The 22,034-nt window shown below is 39.2% G+C and overlaps 1 protein-coding gene across 1 annotated transcript; it reads right to left on the bottom strand.

Moving 5' to 3' along the window:
- Positions 1-328: 328 nt before the first annotated feature.
- On the bottom strand, positions 329-17,308 carry LOC138050731 (coadhesin-like). The gene is made up of 19 exons (XM_068897027.1): positions 17,226-17,308; positions 16,592-16,664; positions 15,313-15,743; positions 13,608-13,761; positions 12,464-12,649; positions 11,243-11,425; positions 10,906-11,088; positions 10,557-10,739; positions 9,764-9,946; positions 8,944-9,111; positions 8,547-8,734; positions 7,295-7,534; positions 5,885-6,053; positions 5,634-5,780; positions 4,030-4,167; positions 1,912-1,998; positions 1,450-1,482; positions 884-1,072; positions 329-464 (listed from the first exon to the last, which is right to left on the bottom strand). The coding sequence occupies exons 1-18, from the start codon at positions 17,244-17,246 to the stop codon at positions 888-890; spliced, it is 2,952 nt and encodes a 983-aa protein (XP_068753128.1). The 5' UTR covers positions 17,247-17,308; the 3' UTR covers positions 329-464; positions 884-887.
- Between the last annotated feature and the right edge of the window lie 4,726 nt (positions 17,309-22,034).

Raw genomic sequence — 22,034 nt, forward strand, 5'->3', positions numbered from 1 at the left:
CGACAGGCCTACGACACGACTTACGATTGTCGCAGCGTAAGTGACGATGGATCTTGGGATCCCATCAATGGTAATTAAATATCATTTAATCGAACCAGGAGAAATTAAAACAAACTAAAGTGAAACAAAACATTTTTTTTAACATTGGACAAAACCGGAGATGAGGACCCAGAGAAAACCCCACGTAGGAAATTATTGCACAACTAAGAGGGAGACCGAAGATAGAAAATGAAGGGTTTACTGATTTTGTTCGAACATAAAAATCGGGCAGACGAATAGAGCATGCGTTGATTTCATCTGTATCAACAACCAATACAATTTCACTTTGGAAAACAAAGTTATTAAATTTGAGTCAATATATCTGAGTCAATATTTTAATGTGCATTTCATTTTTCTTCCACTGAAGCAATTACTTTCTCGATTTCTTGATTGTCCTTTTTTCTCCGTAGACATGTGACAAAGGCCTAGAGAAAAAAAAAAAAAAGAGATTTTAATTTTATGAAACTTATACCGGGGAAAAAAGTATTTGGTTTTGTACCGAGTAAAGTCAGCGGTAAGACTAGTAGACGACGTGGTTGGTATCATGGGTTTCGCATAAGTTTGAAGTCGATATCAGTTTCTTGCAAGGAAAGTTTATCGGAGTTATTGAATTACAAACGGCTATCGAAAGTAGCCTGGTTCTCTTTTTAATTCAACTTACGTTGAAATGTTTTAATAAAAGATTTACGATATGATCGGTCATATCTAGACGCTTTGGAATGGTCTTGGGAAAGAGGTTGCGTTTTGAAAAATGAAGTTGCTTAATATTCGTATTTTTTTTATTAAACGAATCAAGATGGGAGGTTAATTAATTTTCACCTTAAGGATCAGTTCATTTACTTACTTCTTCACTTTCTTCCACGTCCCCAGCCACCGGGTCTTCCACCGCCACCGGGTCTTCCCCCGCCACCGTATCCTCCTCCCCAACCACCGGGTCTTCCTCCGCCTCCATGTCCGCCTCCCCAACCACCGGGTCTTCCTCCGCCGCCGTATCCTCCACCTCCGCCGCCAACACTGGGACTTCCACCTCCTCCTGGAAAAACGGGACAGAAACGGCCTTTCAGCATTGGTTTGTGTGCATGAATATTTTAGCGTTAACGAACCAAACTGTTAATGAGCCTTGGGCAGTCAGTATATAATTTGTGCTCAAAATGCCAAAGGAACAAAACAAAAAATGACAAGTCTTTACTGACTGGATATTTATGGTGTCATGGCAAAGTGGACAGCTAACCTTAAACCTTATGCGATTGGTCAAGCCTCATGAGAATACAAAGATAGTAAAACACGCATTTTTTAAAATTCGATGAGGGAAATAAATTACTTGGATTACGTGGTTAGATCTAAACTTGAAAGATTGAGTTTTTAATAATCAGCCGAAAAAAAAGTTCATCAACACTATTTTTTTTTTACCTCCGCAAGTATCGCAGCTCTTTTTACACTTGTCTGCGAGAAAGAAAACAAAGAGAGAATTAGAAACAATAAACACGAAGTGTTTCAAACAAACCGACTAACGGAAATGATGTAATAAATGATTTATGTCTCTAGATCTGTTCTCCATCGTCGTCTTCGTTTTATAGACGTATTTTAAAAAGATGTTACAATTCTTATTTTCACTTAGATGATCCCTCGCTATTTTAAGCGAAAAAATAACGTTCGCACTCTGAAATGAATTCTGATGTAAGTGGTTTTGTCATCAACGAAGATGAGAAGCGGCAAAATGTCATCTAAACCAGCGAGAACAAGTAAGGAAATATGGGATTTATCAATATTTCCAGCATACGTTTACTGACAAACGCCTTCGAGTTTAAAAGGACGTCCTTTGGGCGTATGATTTTATAGGGAAAATATCTGTCTTTCCAAGGCTTTACTCACATCTTAGGTTTGTAGAACACAGCATTGGTCGCTTCGCAGTCACCCATGGGCACTGGTAAGGATCGCTGTCCTGGCACTGAGGATCAACTGTTGCCAAAAAGGAAGAAAACAATACACATTCTTACTCAACGTGTATATATGAAACATTTCTATCGACTAAGGCGATTTTAGGTACGATTTGACCTATTTTGTTCAAGAGGTTAATTCACAGCGAAAATCTGGTTTTTATATTAGAGGCTCTTGTGTGGTGTAGTGAATAACGGACATTTTTCCAATATGTGATCATGCAAGGCATATGCATAATACGATTGATCATCAAAGCTGATTTTGGCCCCGCCTTTGTTATCTGAGTTAAAGTTTTAATGCATGGCGTTTTCGAAATGATTGATATCCTTGCGTGGAGCATATAAGCTGGAATAAAAATACCCGAAATTAAGAGTGATGGTAAAAATCCACGCAATTGGAGAGAATCGACTGAAGATTTGACTTTGCCCGATTTCTTTCAGTTTGAATTAAACTGACCCCTCAAACATTAGAGAGATTTTGTTTCGTGGTTCATGTGAATGGGCAAAAGGTAGACTGGTTAATACTTGTGTCATTAAAACAGCAAACTTCTGTAATTTTGTCTCGCGTTTGTTTTCCATATGATGGTTACTATTGCTGGAAAGAGTTAAGCGATCGTAGCAGTGATGTGGAAACCACTCCAGATCGCTGCGACAGGGAAAATACCAGGATGCACTGTGTATACGTCCACTCATTTCAAGATGTCTGCACCACGCGCAAACACTGAGAACGCGTGATTTGGCAATTTGTTTGTTCCCAGTAAAATCCGTTCTCAGGTTGAATCCGTCTTTACCTAGGTTCAATAGGCACTCAGGAAGTGCCGGAATTGAAGAAACTATTTCTGTAGCCTAAATTAAGCATAGGGAAAACTTATGGTCAGTTTAGGATTAGTTTTTATTATACGTGGATATCAATTGACTTATTATAGAAACGTAAATAACGAAAAGAACTGTGCTGGGTTGAGCATGTTCGCCGTTGTAGCGTAGTGGTGAAGACACAGGACTATAAATTTGGAGGTCCGAGTTCGAGTACCGGTAAGTGCATAGTACAGCTCTCTTTGTTCCAGCTTATTACGTTGTAATTTAGAGACTGAATGAATAATTATATGAATACGTAAATCCATAAAATGATACGAAGCATTACGATGTGTTGAGATGCGTAAAACAAAGCCCCTTTTTGCATGGGGGATTGAGAGCCGCCTTAAACTAGGTAGAGTCCATATTCAACCTAGGTAAAATGAGGATCACCATTTTAACCTAATTAAAAACGGATTCAATCTGAGCCCAGATTTGACCAACAACACAGATACGAATGTCTGGGTAGACTTTTATATACCACGGACTAAAATGGCGAAGGACAAAATAACTATTGTTATTCTGATTAGGCCTCGGTAATTATAATTTGGTATTGTTATGTTCGCTTTGTTCTTTTGTTTCGTGGACATTAGTTATTTTGGAGCCGGTACATGAAAGACCAGCCGAATGTCTTTACGGACAAATTTGCTAAGGAAGATAACGACAAGAGATTTGAGAGAAAATTGACTTAGTCGTGATTAGGCAGAGAAGGTTTAAACACACCAGAACAGCGTACGGGAGATATTTTGAAAACTGAAAAGGAATCCGTGCCATCTGGTTTGGGAAGAGAGGCAAAGCCGCCATGTTGAATTTGATGAATCACGTGAATGATGTTGTTAGACCTACAGTTCCCCCATGATACTCTCGATCTTTATTCACTTTGCTTAGTATCCGAACCTACGAGGTAATAACTGAGCTAAAATTAAACTAGTGTCTTATTGATGGTTTGCATCCTATTCTGACGTCACGTTGGCCAAGTTGGTGTACAGAAGAATGCATTGAAATGTCTTTTCGGAATTTGACTCTATTATTATGCAAACTGTGGTGCCATTTTCTATTTTTCTGCATACCAACATGGCCGTCTCATGACGTGGATGCAAACCAAGAATTGTGAGCAAAACGAATATTCGGCAGCACTATGTTTGTCGTTTGTGATAAAGAGGAATGTTATTTTTTTTCCTGTTGTTAAGTAATGACCTACCGTCACATCTGCGGCAGCTTTTCTTGCACCGGTTCCAAAGAGTAAAGGTTTGTTGAAACCTAGGTCCCTGTGCTTGTTTCCAACATTGGCCGGCTGCCGCCAGTGTGGGACAGTGTGAAAGAGCGTCCTGGCAAGGTTCTGTAAATTTGTTATGATGATATACATGTGAGATGAGGCAGTAAAAATTGGAATTCACTTGACTTGCGTTTCAGTGGTTTTCGCTTAAAAGCAGGCGATACATGGTATTTTTGATAAAAAAAAAAAAGAGTGTCCAATGATTTGCCACTTTCAAAAAATACCATGGTACTCTTTGTTTGCCCTCCAAGATTTTGCATAACCATTGTTTCCAGTTTCTCTTGGGACTTACAGTGGTCCAAAGAGAAAATAGAATAATGCTTAGGCAAAACAGTAATATGATATTATTGAAAGTGGCCTTAGATAATGAAATGTGTTCATGTTGGATGGCTTGTTTCAAAGTTGGAAGTGAGCTTTTTTGCGTTTAACAAGTTGTCATTACATGGCATCGCAGTTAGATGAAAGCCTGAAAAACGCCAGGTTTGAACAGGATTCGAACTCGATCATGCTTGTACGATAGAGGCCCCGTTCACACCTATCCGGCGAATTCGCTGGCAAATCCGGAACTTTTTGAGTACGCTCTCCAGAGTGGACATTTTTGAATCCGCTATGAATCCGTAACCGCGTGGACGCTAAATCCGGAATTTTTTATCGGGATGACGTAACAAGATCAAGCCCAGTTCCTTACCGTAAAATCAATTTTCAAGATGGCTTCCGATGGCAGTATTTCTTTACTTCTTCAGTCAGGACGCAGCTCTTTACATCCTCTAATTTCATTAGATCCCTCTAGGACTATTGTTTTTAGGGTTATGGTCCATTGTTTATTCTTTGTGCCCATTGTTTTCTGAATCAACCCTAGAGTCGTTTCGAGAGTTGCCTGGCGGTCATGTACTTTTTGGACTTATTTCAAGAAGTATTACGTGTGTGCAGTGAAACAGCTATGAACACTGTACACTTCAATTATGCCAAACTGCGCATGCTTTGTTACCTCTGCTTCCTTGAGGAGTCCTGAATACAAGAGTGAATCCGGATACGTTTCGGATACGTGTGGACAGGCAAACTTGATTTGAAATACATACGTGTGGAGGGGGCCTGAGTGACTCAATTAGTTGAAAGGTGTTGTAGAATATTCGGTAGTCGAGTCCAGTTCAATTTTTAATATTTTGACTCTGACGTCAGTCTCGGGAGGCAAAGATTTGTCTCGTTTCATCATTTCGAAGTTATGATATTAACTTCTGGACGGGAATTTCCGCTGCTTAGGAGATAGTGGAAACTCAGCTGACATTTAGTGAGTAGAGTTTGAAGGTATCTGGACCCGCGTTAACTTCTAATTTTTGCATTGCAAGCCAAAATTCGGGGGTAATTTGCCCTACTGCCCTTACTATATTCAACGGTTGATATTACCGTGGGATCGGAAATTGTATTTCTATATATGTAATACGGAAAATGTATTTTTAAAGCTAAGAGTTTCTTTAGTAGAATTCTGATATGGATCGAGGGCTAATACTTGCGAAGAATTTTTTACTCACGTTGTCCTGGACATAGGTTACTGTTGCAGATGGCTTTCTGTTTTGTTAAATGCAAGCTGTTTCCTGGACAACTCCTCTGGCGAATCTTGAAACCGGATCCACAAGTCTTGCTGCAGCTTCCGTAAGCACCCCAAGCACCACACGATCCTTTAGGATCAACACTCCATATAACTATATGAACTCATAACATAAGTGCTTATAGGAGATATTTCCTTCAACATTGAAAAAACACGATGTCTAGTTTTACTTGCCTGGATGTTGATTTTCACATGCCAAATCCATGATTTTCTCGAGTTTGCTGATTAATTCACCGTACGAAAGCACTTTTATAACATCTTCGCCTGTACCGGCAATTTCTTTAAGTTCGTCATCATGGACTTCGTTACCAATTCCAATGGCAATTCGTCGCACCTTCGCAAACTTGAACAAGTACGAAATAAAAGTCAATAAGATCACATTTTTACAATGAAAACAACATTTGCTCATTTGTTGTAACTTTTTAAGGATTAAACCACTGCAAAAACCGTGTACGATCAAAACTTGCTCTACGTTGGATCAAAATAGATCGTGACCACACCATAAAAAACTTTAAAATAGAAAATATCCTGCAAAGGTTGGTCAAGACAACGTGAACATAGGCGTTGTTGCTTGCAATATTTCGGCTGGCCAACACCAGCCTTCTTCAGGTTTATTGAACCTGAAGAAGGCTGGTGTTGGCCAGCCGAAATATTGCAAGCAACAACGCCTATGTTCACGTTGTCTTGACCAACCTTTGCAGGATATTTTCTCATTTGTTGTATAAATGTTTAGTCAACTAATCCGACTTTTTATTTTTTCGGAACGCCACGGTTCAGGCTGAGATTAATTAAGATTTTAAGAACTTATACTAAGAAGATATCCTGGCTGAGAGTCGGTTGACAAGTCTTCAAGAGTTATTTTGCGCATGTGTTGTTTTCAGTGAGTAAAGGAAATGCAAACCTGTAGTCATGTTTAACAGGACAATCAACTTAAATACTTACGTATGGTTTTACATTGACAAGGTTATTGTTACTTTCCGTTTGAAGACTAACTTAATATACCACAACGCTTTCAAGCTTAATTCGCAAAATGAAAAGGACCTGCAGCCTTGGCTCCAAAATTAGCGTTCTTATAAGAAGAAAGACCGTAAAATTATTATTATTATAATTAATATTATTATTATATATTTTACTGTTAAGTATTTGCTTAATCCAGGTTCCAGTCCCCTCATCCGATTTGTTATATATAAATAGCTGTTTTAAATTTTAACGGTTACTTTTGAAAATGTATGTAGAGCACATACGAAACGTCAAGTCATTATCAAAATGAAAAAGTTCAATATGTTTATCACTGCTGTTTGTGTCTTATTTTTGATCAAACTACGATGGCCCAAGAACAAAAGTATTTAAGACCGTAAAATATTTCGGAAATTCACAGACTGAGGTAGAAAATAGTAAATAATCAAAATGGTGAACGATTGTCTTGCTAGCTGCTGGCCCACCGCATCACCGATATACCGATATTTGTGATCGACCCATGATTGTAGATTTGTCGGTGAAGCCACTCAAAAATTTAATGAATGCAAGAGCATTGATTTCCCAAAAGCTGCGGATTGAAAAAATTGTGTGCCATTGATGATTTACCTCAAGAGGCGGCAGTACTTTTGAAAATGGTTTGCTTCCTTCATTCGTGTCTCCATCCGTAAGAACAACCACGACGTTAGGTACATCAGGTCTATCACCAGTTTCTTCCCATCCAAAGAAGTCTTCGCCTGCAAGTTCTAATGCTCTGTCTGTTCTGGTTCCACCTTGAATGTGAGGTAGACTTCTAATCTTATTTTTCACGGAGTTTACGTTCTGTGGATCTGTGAACCTAAAAGTGGCCAATTTGAGTAGGATTTAGGAAGAAGTGTCTACGGAACATAGCAATAAATTACTATTGAATTGAAAAAAGTAGGCTTTTGTAGGAATAGAAAGATCTTCTGTTGAGAGAAGGGATAAGCGAGTGTGTTGGGAAAAACAGGATGGCAAGTGTGCAAGGTTATGCAATGGAAACTGGACGTCAACAACGATTCTTTACTGAAAATTTGCGCTGTCACGGTTCACCCAATACAAACATTCAATGTCCCTCAACGTGGACTTTTGTAATTATTATAGATGAAGGCACCCTGCGAGCATAGCCTCTTTAAAACACACCAGAGTGTGAAGAAGAGAGGTTCTGCAAAAATCGTGTCGAGTCTTTCAAGTCGCTGCACTCTGGTCAAACAGGTTTACGGAGCGCGCGCATCACATTTTTGATAAAGTGAAGGTCAAAATTGAGCCTTCAGTACGAAAATCAATATGGCGTCCACAAGTGCGATCGAGACTTTGCCTGGGTTTGGAATTGTCTCCAAGGAACGGCTTACGCAAACTCAATAAAGAATCTAAACGATTTCTGCAGTCCTTTCTTTCTCGTTGAATTAAGAAAGGCTCTGCTGGCAGGGTGAGATGATGGCTGGTTAGTGAATAAGACTGATGAACAACCAAAATCTCTTTTATCTCCGATGATTATCAAACTTTACCTCATGTTCTCTGTTTAATTATCGGGGGCAAGAACTTACCTTTCAATTGCGCTGTGTTCTGCAAACACGTGTCTGCATTACGACATATGTGACAGTATCTCCGGGAGTTGCGGAACTCTGTTTTCCAAGAAAGTGGATACATTTTTTTTGAACTTTGTTCGTTGCTCTAATGTAGCCCATTGCACTTTCTTGAGTCTCATATAGCTCAGTCGCAGAGGATCCGAAGTAGTAATCGGAAGGTCGTAAGTTTGAGTTAGAAACATTGGGACTTTTTCTGAGTGTATCCGAGGCATTACTGATGAAACAAAAAAACTCTTCAAGAGTTATCGTACGGTGTGAGCCTCCCAGCTGTATAATAGAATGGCCATGTGTGTACCGCGTTCAGATATCTCTAGTCTGTCAGCGAGACTCTGCAAGAAACTTAGTGCTTTTCGGTAATCAATTGGCTGGATACTGTTTGAGGAGTCCAAAATTATGCCGACATCCAAATGCTCCTTGCACGGAGGAGGTGGGGGAGGAGGACCTACGAGAATAGAAAATTAAACATGTTAACAATCGTAGTATAAACACCATCATCTCTACTATTATCGTCATTATATTTGTCACCACTATTCAAAGTGTTTCCCTCTTCGCATCATTATCGTCCTCTTCCTGGTCATCTCATAATTAAATTTTACATCAAAGGTAACTTGTTTCCTATCGTACTAAAGAAAGGCGAAAGTAGGAACTTACATTGCTGAGTGTTGCAGCTCTCTGTTTTTACGCTTGGTCCTCTGCAGGTCTTGCCATTTCCCGAAGGTGGTGGATTGGTACAGGTTCGCTTTCTCTCTCTTACACCTCCCCCACAAGTTTTGTCACAAGGACCGGGATTGCTCCAAGGAGACCAGTTACCATCGACACCTAAAAATCGAAGGAGCAAGAAGACCAAGCGCGGTATTTCCAACTTTTAATAACAGAGGCCCTGCCGGGGAAAGGGCGGGTGCTTGTTCTGTTGCACGCGAAATCACTTTCAAACTTGTTCTCAACTTTTGATCCTTAAAATCGAAGGAGCAAGAAGACCAAGCGCGGTATTTCCAACTTTTAATAACAGAGGCCCTGCCGGGGAAAGGGCGGGTGCTTGTTCTGTTGCACGCGGAATCACTTCCAAACTTGTTCTCAATTTTTGATCCTTAAAATCCTGTTTCCTTGTTCCCCTTAGAGTCTTAAGTTTTTTCCTCAGGTTCTCTTGATCCCCTTAAAATCCCTGGGAGGACCTCAACAAATTGAGGCTTATAACTTGGGGAAAGAAACCCTTGAGAAATTGTACAAGACATTAGATGGGCCTAATTGAGGCAAGTTAAAAAAACCGCGCTTGAAAATATTCCTCGAGATACAACGTAGAAATGTTGGGCTGTTTTAACGTTGCTTGTACGATTAGATATGTGGAATGATTCAAGTTCAGATGTGTATAAAATAAGATTTCGTGTTTCCGTTATTAACTATATTCCTTTCAATTCATTTATAGTATGTACTATCATCATAATAACGTGAAAGTCCTTTTGGAGGCACTCACCGCATTTCTGAGAATTGCAGCCTCTGGATTGCTTGTTAGGTCCGAGCTTTTGTTCGCTGCATGTTTTTCCATCACCACTTGGTTTAGGATTGTTACATTGCCTTTTTCTCCAAATGACACCACCGCCGCATGTAACAGAACAAGAGCTCCAGTCACTCCATTTAGAGTATCCTCCATCAGTACCTATGGAGGCAATTTAATTAAACATGGCGTCCGCTCATTTTAAGAAACTATACAAGAGTTTACAGTGACTAAAAGCTATTTATCTGTTTATCAAAATTGCGTAAGTTCACCGGATATCTCAGTTGTGGTTTTTAAGTTATGACCACCGTATACCAGCACGAAGTGTGAGTCTGCGATCTGAAAACATGCGATACTGGGTCGTTTTCGATATTTTCAGCAGAAATTCTCTTTGTTAAGAAACTTGTTTCATCCTTTTGCTATTGTTTTGTTTTTAAGTGAAAACAGGCGATTTCAGAGAAGGAAGATTATCGCAGTTTATGAGCATTTATTTGCTATGTGGAAGCCACTTACGCCAAAATGGCCTCTGGCTGAATATTACACAAGGACGAAAATGTGGCCGATAACTACTGGCCATTCTGGTACCAAGATTATGCTCTTTGACAGCTTGCTAAAAAATTTCAAACACAAACTGGATGGACCGGATGGTACGTTGGTAAGGACGAAAAATAACAAAGTTTGACTTTTTAGCATGAAGTGTTATCTTATTAGCATTGATCCATTCCGAAACTTTGACCGGCAGTTCGTTGTCGACCGATTATGGGCGACTCACCGCATTTCTGAGAATTGCAGCCTCTGGATTGCTTGTGAGGACCCAGGCTTTGTTCGCTGCAGGTTTTTCCGTCACCGCTTGGTTTAGGATTGTTGCATTGCCTGTTTCTCCACATGACACCACCGCCGCATGTAACAGAACAAGAGCTCCAGTCACTCCATTTAGAGTATTCTCCATCAGTACCTACACGAAAACAAAGTTGGAACTGTTGAGACCAAGGAAAACAAGAGCATGCAATAATATCAGCTTTTTTATTAAGTGCCGCTTTAAAAATGGCGTGTGTTTTATGGGACTAATTAGGCTAATTATTTCGATTTTCTTTATTCTCTTTGGCTTGAGAAAGTCATACCACACTTCTGGGAGTTGCAAGGTTTCGATTGCTTTTCAGGACCAAGGCTTTGTTCCTTGCAAGTTTTTCCATCACCGCTTGGTTTAGGATTGTTACATTGTCTGTTTCTCCACATCAAACCACCGCCGCATGTTACTGAGCAAGAGCTCCAATCACTCCATTTAGAGTATCCTCCATCAGTACCTGCACGAAGACAAAGAACTGTTGAGACCAAGGAAAACAAGAGTTTGCAATAATGTCAGCTGTTTTATTAAATGTCGCTTTAAAAATCACGTGTGCTTTATGGGGCTAATTATTTCGATTTTTCTTTATTCTCTTTGGCTAGAGAAAGTCATACCACACTTCTGGGAGTTGCAAGGCTTCGATTGCTTTTCAGGACCAAGGCTTTGTTCCTTGCAAGTTTTTCCATCACTGCTTGGCATAGGATTGTTACATTGTCTGTTTCTCCACATCAAACCACCGCCGCATGTTACTGAGCAAGAGCTCCAATCACTCCATTTAGAATATCCGCCATCAGTACCTACGAAGACCAAGAAAAAGTACGTTGTTAAAAGGCATGCAAGAGCCATTATGAATACTGCTTTGGCGTGGAATCGCTCTGTCCCTCAAGCTTACTCCTTGAACGAAGACACAGGGGTAAGGCTTCCCCTTTGAAAGTAAGAACGCGTGGTTCGTATGACTAGCCACTCTTGAGGCCAAACTGTTTCACCCTGGCGAAGCTCGCTGACGAGTAATTCTTTCCACACCTTACATACGACTGAACAAAAATGAATGTTATTAAAAAGAACACTTTTCTGCATCACTTGTCAGACTCAGACACATTTCTAATACTTTTGGGAGAGGCTTGTCTGTGTCACAAAAAGTATGTCGCCTTAAAAGCGATTTTTTTAAAATAAATCCTTAAATCCAACTTAGTGAGCTAACTGTGGTTAGATTTGAAGATTGCTACACTAACGAAAAATAATTGAGGTTAACTGTACTATGGCAAGTTCATTAGCAAACTGAAGCGAAAGGTCGCGCTATTCCTTATATGTTTTGGACGAGGAAAGTCGTTGACGGCGTCTTTGAGTGGAAAAACAAGTACATGTTAGACCAAGGATAGGGTGCGGGGATGCGCTAATTAGAGTTAATAGCCTCGTTTGCATGGACAAAATACAAAAGAAATGTTTCTTGAGAGCGAGGCTAGTCATTCTAATTAGTGCATAAACAAAATACATTTTTGGCCGCCATTTATGCATTCCGTTTATACTTGGCGTCATATGTGGGTTGAGTTTGTTGGTGGTCTACTCTGCACCGAGAGGTTCTCTCCTGATTCTCCGGTTTCCTCTGTCCTCAAAAACCAACATTTGACTTGATTTGTGTTAATTGTTAAATTTCAGTTTACAGTGTCCCTAATTAGTGCTCCAACGCAAGAACGACTAGACACTTAAATAAAGTTCCTTTTGTTTTTTTCTTTTCTTTAAACTCAGGGAATTACTCAAACCAACAGTACACTTTCGTGGAAGGTGAGCTTTCTTTAACACCATTCCAACTTGCACCACCTCCTTTTTGAACTTACCGCATTTCTGAGTGTTACAAGCCTCTGACTCCCTGGCGGGTGCAAGATTAGTTTGCTCCTCACAAGTTTTTCCTTTGTTCTTTGGTGGGGGATTGGTGCAGGTTCTCGAATGCCACCGCGAACCACCGCCGCAAGTTACAGAACATTTCGACCATTCACTCCAAGCTGTGTACCCACCATCGATACCTAAATAGAATCAATTTTTTGTTTTAGAGCGGGTTTCAATTGAGTGTCGAAAGTAATTAGTGAATTGCTTTGGTTTAGCATTATTTTCACTCAGTCATTGGTTCAAAGTTCTCGCACCACTTTTTCAACCAATCAGAAGCGAAACCAAAGCCAATCGTAGCTTGCGCGTGCACATTTTCCCGCACTTTGTGTCGGCTGTGTGTAATTACCTCGAGTTTTGATTGGTTTACCGGATTGTCTCCGTCCTTTTTGATTGGTCAAAGTAATTATTTTGGTTTTGGTTTTGGTTTTACGACACTCGATTGAAACTCGCTCTATAACTGTTTGCAACCAGGAAATAAGGCGTTTAAGTGAGCAACCTTGATACATTCTGTTTAAATGTTGCTCTGAACATCCCTTGCGATTTTGTTATACGTTCTGTGCCACATTCGATTAATTTCAAAAAATACCCCTAAGTAATTTAAGTTCATTTTCCTATAGACTACAGTTTTAGATCTCTTTTACCTTCATTGTTACTACTTACAACAACAAAAAACAAATCAGCAAAATAAAAACGCTCTTATAACTCTCATCCCGCTTATGCTTTCACTATGTTGTACAAGTTTGGTTAATCCCAGCCTGAATTCATGTTCTCTATAAAGCCTCGGAAAAAAGAGTAATCCAAAAAAAAAAAAAAAAAAAAAAAAATTTTTACTTGATCTCCCGATCTCAAAAGGCATAATTATCCTGGCGCTTTCTAAATTTTTGGATTAATAAAAAAGATTGTGGTTGTTATTGCATGATACTCTGAAGAACAGCTCAGTTTGTAGTCGAACTTAGTTTACCAGACATGCAACTTCAAAAAAGGTCACCTTCATCTACCAAATTAGACCTTCAGTTATGAAAAAAGAGTGTATGAAGGATGCTTGTAAAATTGGAGAAGTTAAAGAACAGAAAAATATAAAGCAAAAATACTTACTGCATGTAATTTCATTGATTTTGTCCAGCTTTGTCGCAAGGTCGCCAAAATTCTTTGCACTAACAACGCGGTTACGGTCTCCTGCGATTTTCTCTAGTTCTGAGAACTTTATCTTTTTTCCAATTCCAACAGCGATTCGATGGACACCTTTATCCTAAAGCAATAAAGTACCAACATTTTCTAGGAGGAATACGAGGGGACCAAAAAAGGACGCTTCGTAACGAGTAAAGCCTGGTTTTCACAAGCGATGCAAGCACAAGCACAAGCAGCTTACGCTAGTGAAGAACGTGCGTCGACTAAACATCAAAATCAACCGCAGCAACCGAGATTTTGTTCAAAAGTTCAGACGTAGGGAATGTAGAACGAGTGCTTTCATTGGCCAGACGCAGCAAATGTCCTTGTGCTTATGCTGCGTTTTGTTTTTACACGACGCAAGCGAACGAGAGCAAAATTTTGATCCTTGTGCTTGCCGAGTTGTGCATGCGTCGCTTGTGACTGACCAGGCTTAAGGATTTTACGAAGTCAAAACATGGTAATACCTATTGAGTGGGAGAATGTCCTCACCGTTGATTATAGTGGTCTTAAATGGGAATTCATTTAACTTTAAAAATTGCGATAAAACCATCTAAACATATTAGAATTACTAAAAATTCTGGTTAAGAAACGACGACGTTTCGACGTTAACTAAACGTCATTATCAAGTCAAAGTAATTTGAAAATTGCAATCTATAAATACTAAAAGAACAATAGTAGATAAGGCTGTATAGTGAAAGAAAGGAACAATTGAAATTAAACAAAAAGTTTGGCACTTATGGAGTACGTCTGGATATTCAAATTTAATGAAGAGCATTTCGTAGACTAAGCAATCAGTTTGCTCTGGCACTTTCTTAAGTATTGGTATTCTTTCAAAACATCTTTACTAGCGTGAGATCTGTGAGATTGCAAAAAATGTCGATCAACTGCCGAATTCTTGTGTTCAACAATGCGTTGGTGAAGGTGCTGGGATGTTTACCCAAGATCATCTGCATCGCACAGATCAAATTTAAAATAATAAAACACATTGCTGATTTATAACTGATGACTTAAATTTCTTTGGGATTGAGATTTTGCCGCAAATTTTTTGGTCACAAAAACTGGTTGTACTGTAACACCAATCTCACGACCAAGAACGCGTAATTGTCTACGGACCCCATTGGTAGCCACATGATCTTTGAATGGAAGACTAATTCTCACTGTGCCAATATCATTGGTGTTGCTTACCGCCCTGTTTTCTGAGGCATTATGCAAAGTTAAAATGCTGATAGTAGAATTAATTAGGCCAACCGGATAGTCAAGGCAATTGAATTGGGAATTGTTAAGAACATTTGAGGTCATAACTCTGGCCAATCACGGTGGACGCACACGAGCAAATGTTTTACGGACAGCCTAGTTGTTGAAAACACGATTAAGCCAAAACCCGATTCTTTTAACTTTTTCACCTTCCCTAGTATACCTTATTCCATTCACTTTGGCTCAAGACTTTGTTTACTTCAGTCATAGGCATTTTTTAAAAGGTTAAATTGTTGAGCCCAGAACTCAAAACACGTGTTTATGAGGAAAGAAGCGCAGGAATTCTTAGCCAGTCATGCTCATTGACAAACGCAGGAATTTATTTTGAGTTCAGGTGACAAGTTCAGTCCTGCGTGACACATAAAAATTGACTAACCACAAGAGGCTGAAGAACTTCGTCGTACGGTTTCGAGTCCTTGTTAGTTCCACCGTCTGTAAACAAGATCATGACATTGGGTGCATCTGGTCGATCTCCGTTATTGGTGTTAAACACATCCTTGCCGACTGTTTCTAACGCTACGTCTGTGCGCGTGACATAAATCAGCTTGTCCTTTTTTATCATGTCGTCGATGAGTTTGTTCAAGCCTTGCTGACTTTGATACTCTTCGTCATCTAAGCTCACTCGAATGTACGCTTCTCCGGCGAATGTAGTTATAGAAATACGAGTCTCGTCTGGACCGACGTTGTACTTGGATATAAGTGTGCGAACTGTTTCCAACATCTTGTCATAATTTTTTGCCCCGATACTCTTCGTCTGGTCCAGAACAAGACTTAAATCTAGTGGGGTGTTTTCACATCCAGAAGATGCTGAAATGGAAGACCAGTTTTTAGTTCAGTTTTTATTCTTAGTAGGAATTTTACAATACTCAACTATTGCCAACTCTCACGTGCAGTCAACAGATCAGTTTTTGATAAAAAGGCAAGAGCGCCATTCGAAGAGGGTTTGTTTGGGGACAAGGGTGGACGTGGTTTCTTTGTTTCTTTTTTTGTATTTCAAATCTCCCTTGTGTACTACTGAGGAAACACAAAGACAATCAAGAAAATGGATTTGAAAGGCTCAGAGACACAAGATGTCGATACATTGATGAGGCTATCAACTTCAGTGAATACTTTTCTTTTATATTTAAAACACTAGCTGTTGGAGTGGGATTACGAATAAGTAGTAACTCAAAGACTTAATATTTGGGAAAAGACAATTTTTACGATGCATCTGCAAACTCACCAGTTTGGTTTACTTCGTTAAGATTGACCAAAAACTATTTAGTGTCTTTCTCTTAAATTTAACCAACCTGAAAACAGTCCACATGTCACTTTTCATTTTATTCGGTCTCAGCCTAACTTTTGAATAGCCCGCAGAGAACGCCGCCGAATGCTGCGAACATGGCAGGGTATCCAGGGATTGTTCGCTTTCTTGGTTTATTCATGTTGGGGATTGACAAAAGAGGTGGCTCGCCGTCCGGAGACAGCGGAAAGCAAAACCAATTGCTTTTTCTAAAGGACCGAGTACAACGACTTGCTTGCGTTAGCTATGATTGCAATTGGCTAGCGTTGAACAGAGCGAATAGTTACTCGTTTCGACACCTGATTTTGAATTTGTTCTACATATAAAAATAAGTTTTTTTAAAGTGAATGACCAACTTATCTGGGTCACTTACCTAGTGAATGTCCCACCTGCAGCAAAATCACACCCAGCCACAGACAAATCATGGCGGAGAGCTTGTAGCTTGTCTGGAAAAAGATGAATATACAGCACAACTGAGTAACATCTAAACCGTACAATAACGACAATAATGGGTCGTTTGCGTTGGTTGACATGCACTCATAAATGGAAGCAATGCTTCTTTTCTCTTGCAAACGAGAGACAAATGACAACCTTTAAAATATTATTTCTTTGCTTGATCGAATGTTATGCACCAAGGAAGTACGATATCAGAAGGTTCAAATCGCTTCAGTTTGTTCTCCGCGTTCCAAATCACTCACTGTAATAAACTGTTCATAGATTTGTTTGTCTTTTGGCTTATATAAGAATCTGAATGGATTTCAACTGACATATAGAAATTTTTCGCATTTTGATGCCATTATCCATACCACGAATTGCTCTTGTGGAGAATTCAGTCAGTCATTTCCTTGATTCTCTGAGCTGATTTTTACGCTGTCGACGTCGTTAAGTGGCCATATTATTTTCAATTTTGCCCGGAAAAAATGTTCAAACGTTTTGTGAAAGTTCCCCTTTAATGGTTCCTCGTAGGAGTCAATTCTTAGTTTGTTCCCGACGGAGACGCTACTTACCAACTGTTGGCCGATAGTCATCCAAAGACTGTCTAAAACTCCTCCCTGGACGACAACCAAAGCTGCTTAAGCTTAAGCTATTGCAAGGCATCCTCTCTTTTATATTCTAATTAAACAATAGATAGCTTTTTCGTTACCTCTTCGCCGCCATATCGGTTGATGAAAACAATTGATCTCTAATTAGCTTTTGTCCTTTTTCCCCAGCGTTTGTACACTACACAATTGTAATTTGTATCCCTAGATGGGTTGTGAATCACTTATAATAATCAAATTATGTAATTTTTTTTTTTTTCACATAAAAACCATTCGGTTTTAACACGCTGGCAAATCCAGAAAAAAGGAAATAATGGTCAAACAGCGGCCTTTGTAATTAAGGCAATATGCGAACAAATATCTTTGGCTGTATTCCGTTACGCCAGCGCCAGTTTAGCTAAAAAAGCGCTTGCTTGGAGCCTGAAGCAATCACAGTCATTTAGTTGTTTTGTAAAGTTTTTACAGTAGTTTATGAGGGGTCAGTTCTTTTGGCGATAAAAATTACATTTTTGGAGATGCTAAAAACGAAAAATATAACACGTCAAAGATAGCCAGATTTGAATCTCAATGGATACAATAGAGACAAAGCTGAGCCATCTAATTTGAACATGAAACATTTTCTTAAATTAGCGGGATAAAACGTAAATAAACAGCCTACTGAGTACAAAAGGGTTCCGAGAATGTGTGAAAGCACTCATAAATTTCCTACTCAACAAAAGAATGAAATTACAGGATGGGTCAGATACGTGAATTTCGCCTTAAAAATTCCGTTGAACCAAGCAGCAGCTACTCAACCAAGTTGACTTTTGAACTAAACCGTTCCCAGGCGGCGTCGTTCCAAGACCTTACTTTTCGCGTTAGCGCGAGGAGAAACCCTGGGACCGAAATCACCAAACTCGTTCCCAAGCCCGTTTCCCAAGACCGTTTCCCATCCCAAGCGTACCGCAAGGTTTGACAGGGAAAAAATAATCACGGATTCGCAATATGGTAACCCGACAGGAAACATGACCTAGGAAAGGCAAATTTTTAAACCCCAGTGTAATCCAACGCTATTTTGTTTCTTCTAACAGAAGTTTTCTCTACGATTATTTTATATGTGATCAAAGAGTTGTTATTAGATAACACATTTGTGCCATTCATCGCACTTGTAGCTGAGAAAAGAAACTAATAAGCTTTTGTTGGTTTTTTTTCTTTCACTTGCTTTATTTTTCCATTGTAAATGGTCTTGATAGCACAAGTGTTACTAATATTTTTAAAAATGCAACTACACTTTTTGTGTTTAAGGAACATGTTTCGATGTTTCAAACATCATCATCAGCAATAGTGAGTGTAACATTAAAATTTCTACAATCCATATATATATCAGTATAAACTATAAGTACAATGATTCTTTGTAGATTAAATGTTCGTTACAAGTAGCTAAATTCAAACTAACCAACAATATTATAGCAAACACAACTTGCGTAATGATAAAAGTTTAAAAGTCTAATGCTAAACTGACATGATCAATCTGTTTGTTGAGTTTGGGTTTCAACCGTCAATATGGAAACTCTCCTTGATTTTAAGTTAATAAAAAGTGGTAGCATTATCAATAATTTTGAAGCAAGAGACATCACAATTATCCAGATAATTTTTAGAAAAACTAAGATGCTTGAAAATATGAGAATTTTTATCCCGGAAAATATGCTCATTTACACTTGACTGTGTAGAAATGCCTGTTGGTTTCACCAACGGTTTTTCAGTTTTTGTCTTTAGGTTGAGTCCGACTCCCCGGGAGTCGGACAAAAAATAAAATAGAATAAGTTTGGTCTCGTTTTAATAAATTGCAAGCTATTTTAAGGAAGCTGCTTTGCGGCTCAATGGTTAGGGCCACTGTAGCGGTTAGGACGCCTGAAGCAGCTGCAGCTCAGGTATTCCCAGCTGGTAATGTCCAATAAGGCAAACCGGTCAACAGCGCATCCACTGACATCATCGAGAATGGTGAAACGTTGTTGAGGCATTTGTGCGTCTTTCTTCTTAGTTACTGGGATCATAAATGAAATAGCCAAGGACCGACGACCGGTGGCTGATCATGAGTTGTCTCAGTTGCGTGTATTAGGATTAGACGGTTAGGGTTGCGGGTTCAGAATCGAATTTCATGCGGGAGATCGCGGGTTCACAACTGAGGAAAAACTGAGAAAAAAGTGCTGCCTTTGTCATTTCATCTGCAAATGCTTACAGTTCCAAGTCTTCTAGGATAAGAACTATAAACCCTAAGCCCGGCCTCACAACCCTTCATGTCAACCAAGACTTGGGATAGGAAGAGCCCACACACCGTTCGCGAAGAGTAGGGGAGACCGCAGTGTTGGTGGTCTCTCGGAGAATTGTATGAAAAACCCGTCCGCCATAAGACTGGTGTGATATGTGCGGTTCTATATAAATTTATTACCATTGTGATAACGGTTACCATGCATGGGATAAATGAGCGCAACTTTCAGGTTTTAAATGTTCAATTTTAATATACAAATCAATTTGTACCTTACAAGCCTTAGGATAATCAACTCATGTTTGATTAGTGACGCTGTTTCTGAAATCCGCTCTGTAGTCGCCTTTGAGTAAGAATACTGACTGTTGGTTTCTTAGTTGATATTTCTAAACTCTGGACATCAGCCACAAAGATTTTTAATAAAGGACATACGTTCTAGGTGTTAGTTTTTTCAAAACGATCTTATTTCGTCGGTATTAATGCAATGAGAATGAAATTAACACCATTTTAATGGCAGCGCTCCTTGAATGTATTTTTTAATCCAAAAAAGTATTATTTTGTTTTAACGTTATTTTTTTTTTTCTGTTAGGTTCTCAAAGCAAAAACAGGTAATTCTATTCTAGAGGTTTAAGCTACAAGGGAAGTCAGTTAAATTTTTCTCAAACCTTTTTTAAGCAATCGATTTTGAGAGAACTATTTTCAGCTAAACGGTGTCAGCGATTTTTGATATCTTGCGTTTTGCATTTGTTATCTTCCATCAAAGTTGGTATAATTTCAAAACGCGTCAACAAATTGGAAAACACCGGCGACATTTACAGCAAAGTTTCTTAGATTCTAATGCTTTGAAGAGCTTGAAGCGTGGCATGGAATCGAATAGAGAAGCATATGGTATGGGGCCGGGGCACCGAACTATGGTCATTTATTCCTGATCGGCCACATGATTTGTTCTGAATTGACGATGATGATCAATTTAGGGCGCGTCCGATTGACCGTATATTCCGGAATAGGAATACGTGGAATAGAAGTTAGAAATCCTTCGCTTTTACGGAAATTCACATTGAAATTGTCAAACTTCCGCTAAAATGCTATTTTAAACACATCGTCATTATCCTTGTTGCTTCAAAACGCCAAACATACAGTTTTAAATCATCACTCCACGTATTCTTATTCCGGAATAGGGTCAATCGAACGCACCCTTAAAACGATGTCTTTGGACATGCGACAGCAGAGAAAAGAAGAAAAAATGTTGTATGTGTCCGGCTTGGAATCCACTCACTATTCACCAAGAGCTGGGAATTGACTTTTCACAGTGTTGTGGTCTGTCATTTGTGGTGTATCATGATTGGGAAGGTAAACGCTCGGAGATACTAGTTACACCAAGTTACTCAAAACCTGAGGGTACACAAAGATATGACAATTATGACGATGACTGATTTACATATACGTACATACATGCATGTTTATTCAAACTCATACATAACTACATATAAGGCCCGTTTTAAACGTCGCATTTTACATGCGCGGAATCTAATGCAAATGAGAAAAATCTATTGCTTTCGCTCATTTGCATTAGATTTGGCACATGCAAAATGCGACGTTTAAAACGGGCCTAAATTTGAAAAGGAGAGTCTAGAGGTTAGCCCTATGAATACAACTCTCCTAAAAAAACAGTAAAATTACAACTTTAAAAAGGATTTCGATTTGCATTTGAAAATTTCGAGGCTACCGGCTTCAACAACTTTACTAGGTAAATTGTTCCGATAAATAATTACATTGTTAAAAAAGAATATTTCAAACAGTTAATTCTAGATGATTTGAAACAAAGCTTATACGAGTGATTTGCCTTAGTGGATAAATGCGATAAGCCAGACACGATGTTATAACATTCTACAAGAGAGAAATATGTCCTACGACTGGACAGAGATGGCCAATGTAAGATGTCACATCCCTCTTCATGAGACATACACACTCTCTATATGAACATCTTTGACAAGATATGGATTCCAAACTGGAGCAGCATACTCTAGAAGTGGTCTGACCCATATTTTGTAAAGCAATGAAAAAGTCGTTGTATTAGCTGTTCCAAGGGTGCGTCTTGTTAGCCCTAGAACCTGGTTCGTCGTATTCACTATTTAGTAAAATCCAATTAGTGGTCTATTATCAATGCTGCGTTCTGATTGGTTGAGCTACTACTAGCCTATTTGTTATAGCCCACTAGTAGCGAAAAGCACCGGCTTTGAAAACCAAAACAACAATTAAAGTCTAGCTTTAACTAGCGAAAGATGTTCTGTCTCGATATTTTTTTGACCAACTAGTTGGATTTTACTAAAACAATTATTCCTCTCGCCCTCATGGCCTCTGAGTCAATAGCCCATTCGGCCTTCGGCCTCATGGGCTATTGACTCAGAGCCCATTCGGGCTCGAGGAATAATTGTTAAAGATATGTTATTCACCGGCTAGGAGGTCCTTACAGGGAAAAACTTTGCCCGAGGTCTTGAGTACGGCCCGAGGCCGCAGGCCGAGGGACGTAC

The sequence above is a fragment of the Montipora capricornis genome, chromosome 6, assembly GCF_036669925.1.
Source record: "Montipora capricornis isolate CH-2021 chromosome 6, ASM3666992v2, whole genome shotgun sequence".
Taxonomy (NCBI): Eukaryota; Metazoa; Cnidaria; class Anthozoa; order Scleractinia; family Acroporidae; genus Montipora; species Montipora capricornis.

Coding starts and splice junctions, on each gene's coding strand:
- LOC138050731 (XM_068897027.1), bottom strand. CDS start 17,246: ATGACTATCGGCCAACAGTTG. Junction 11,426..12,463: donor TTGTAACACTCAGAAATGCG/GTAAGTTCAAAA, acceptor TGGTCTTCGTAG/GTACTGATGGCGGATATTCT. Junction 4,168..5,633: donor TAACCTATGTCCAGGACAAC/GTGAGTAAAAAA, acceptor ACAAATTTACAG/AACCTTGCCAGGACGCTCTT.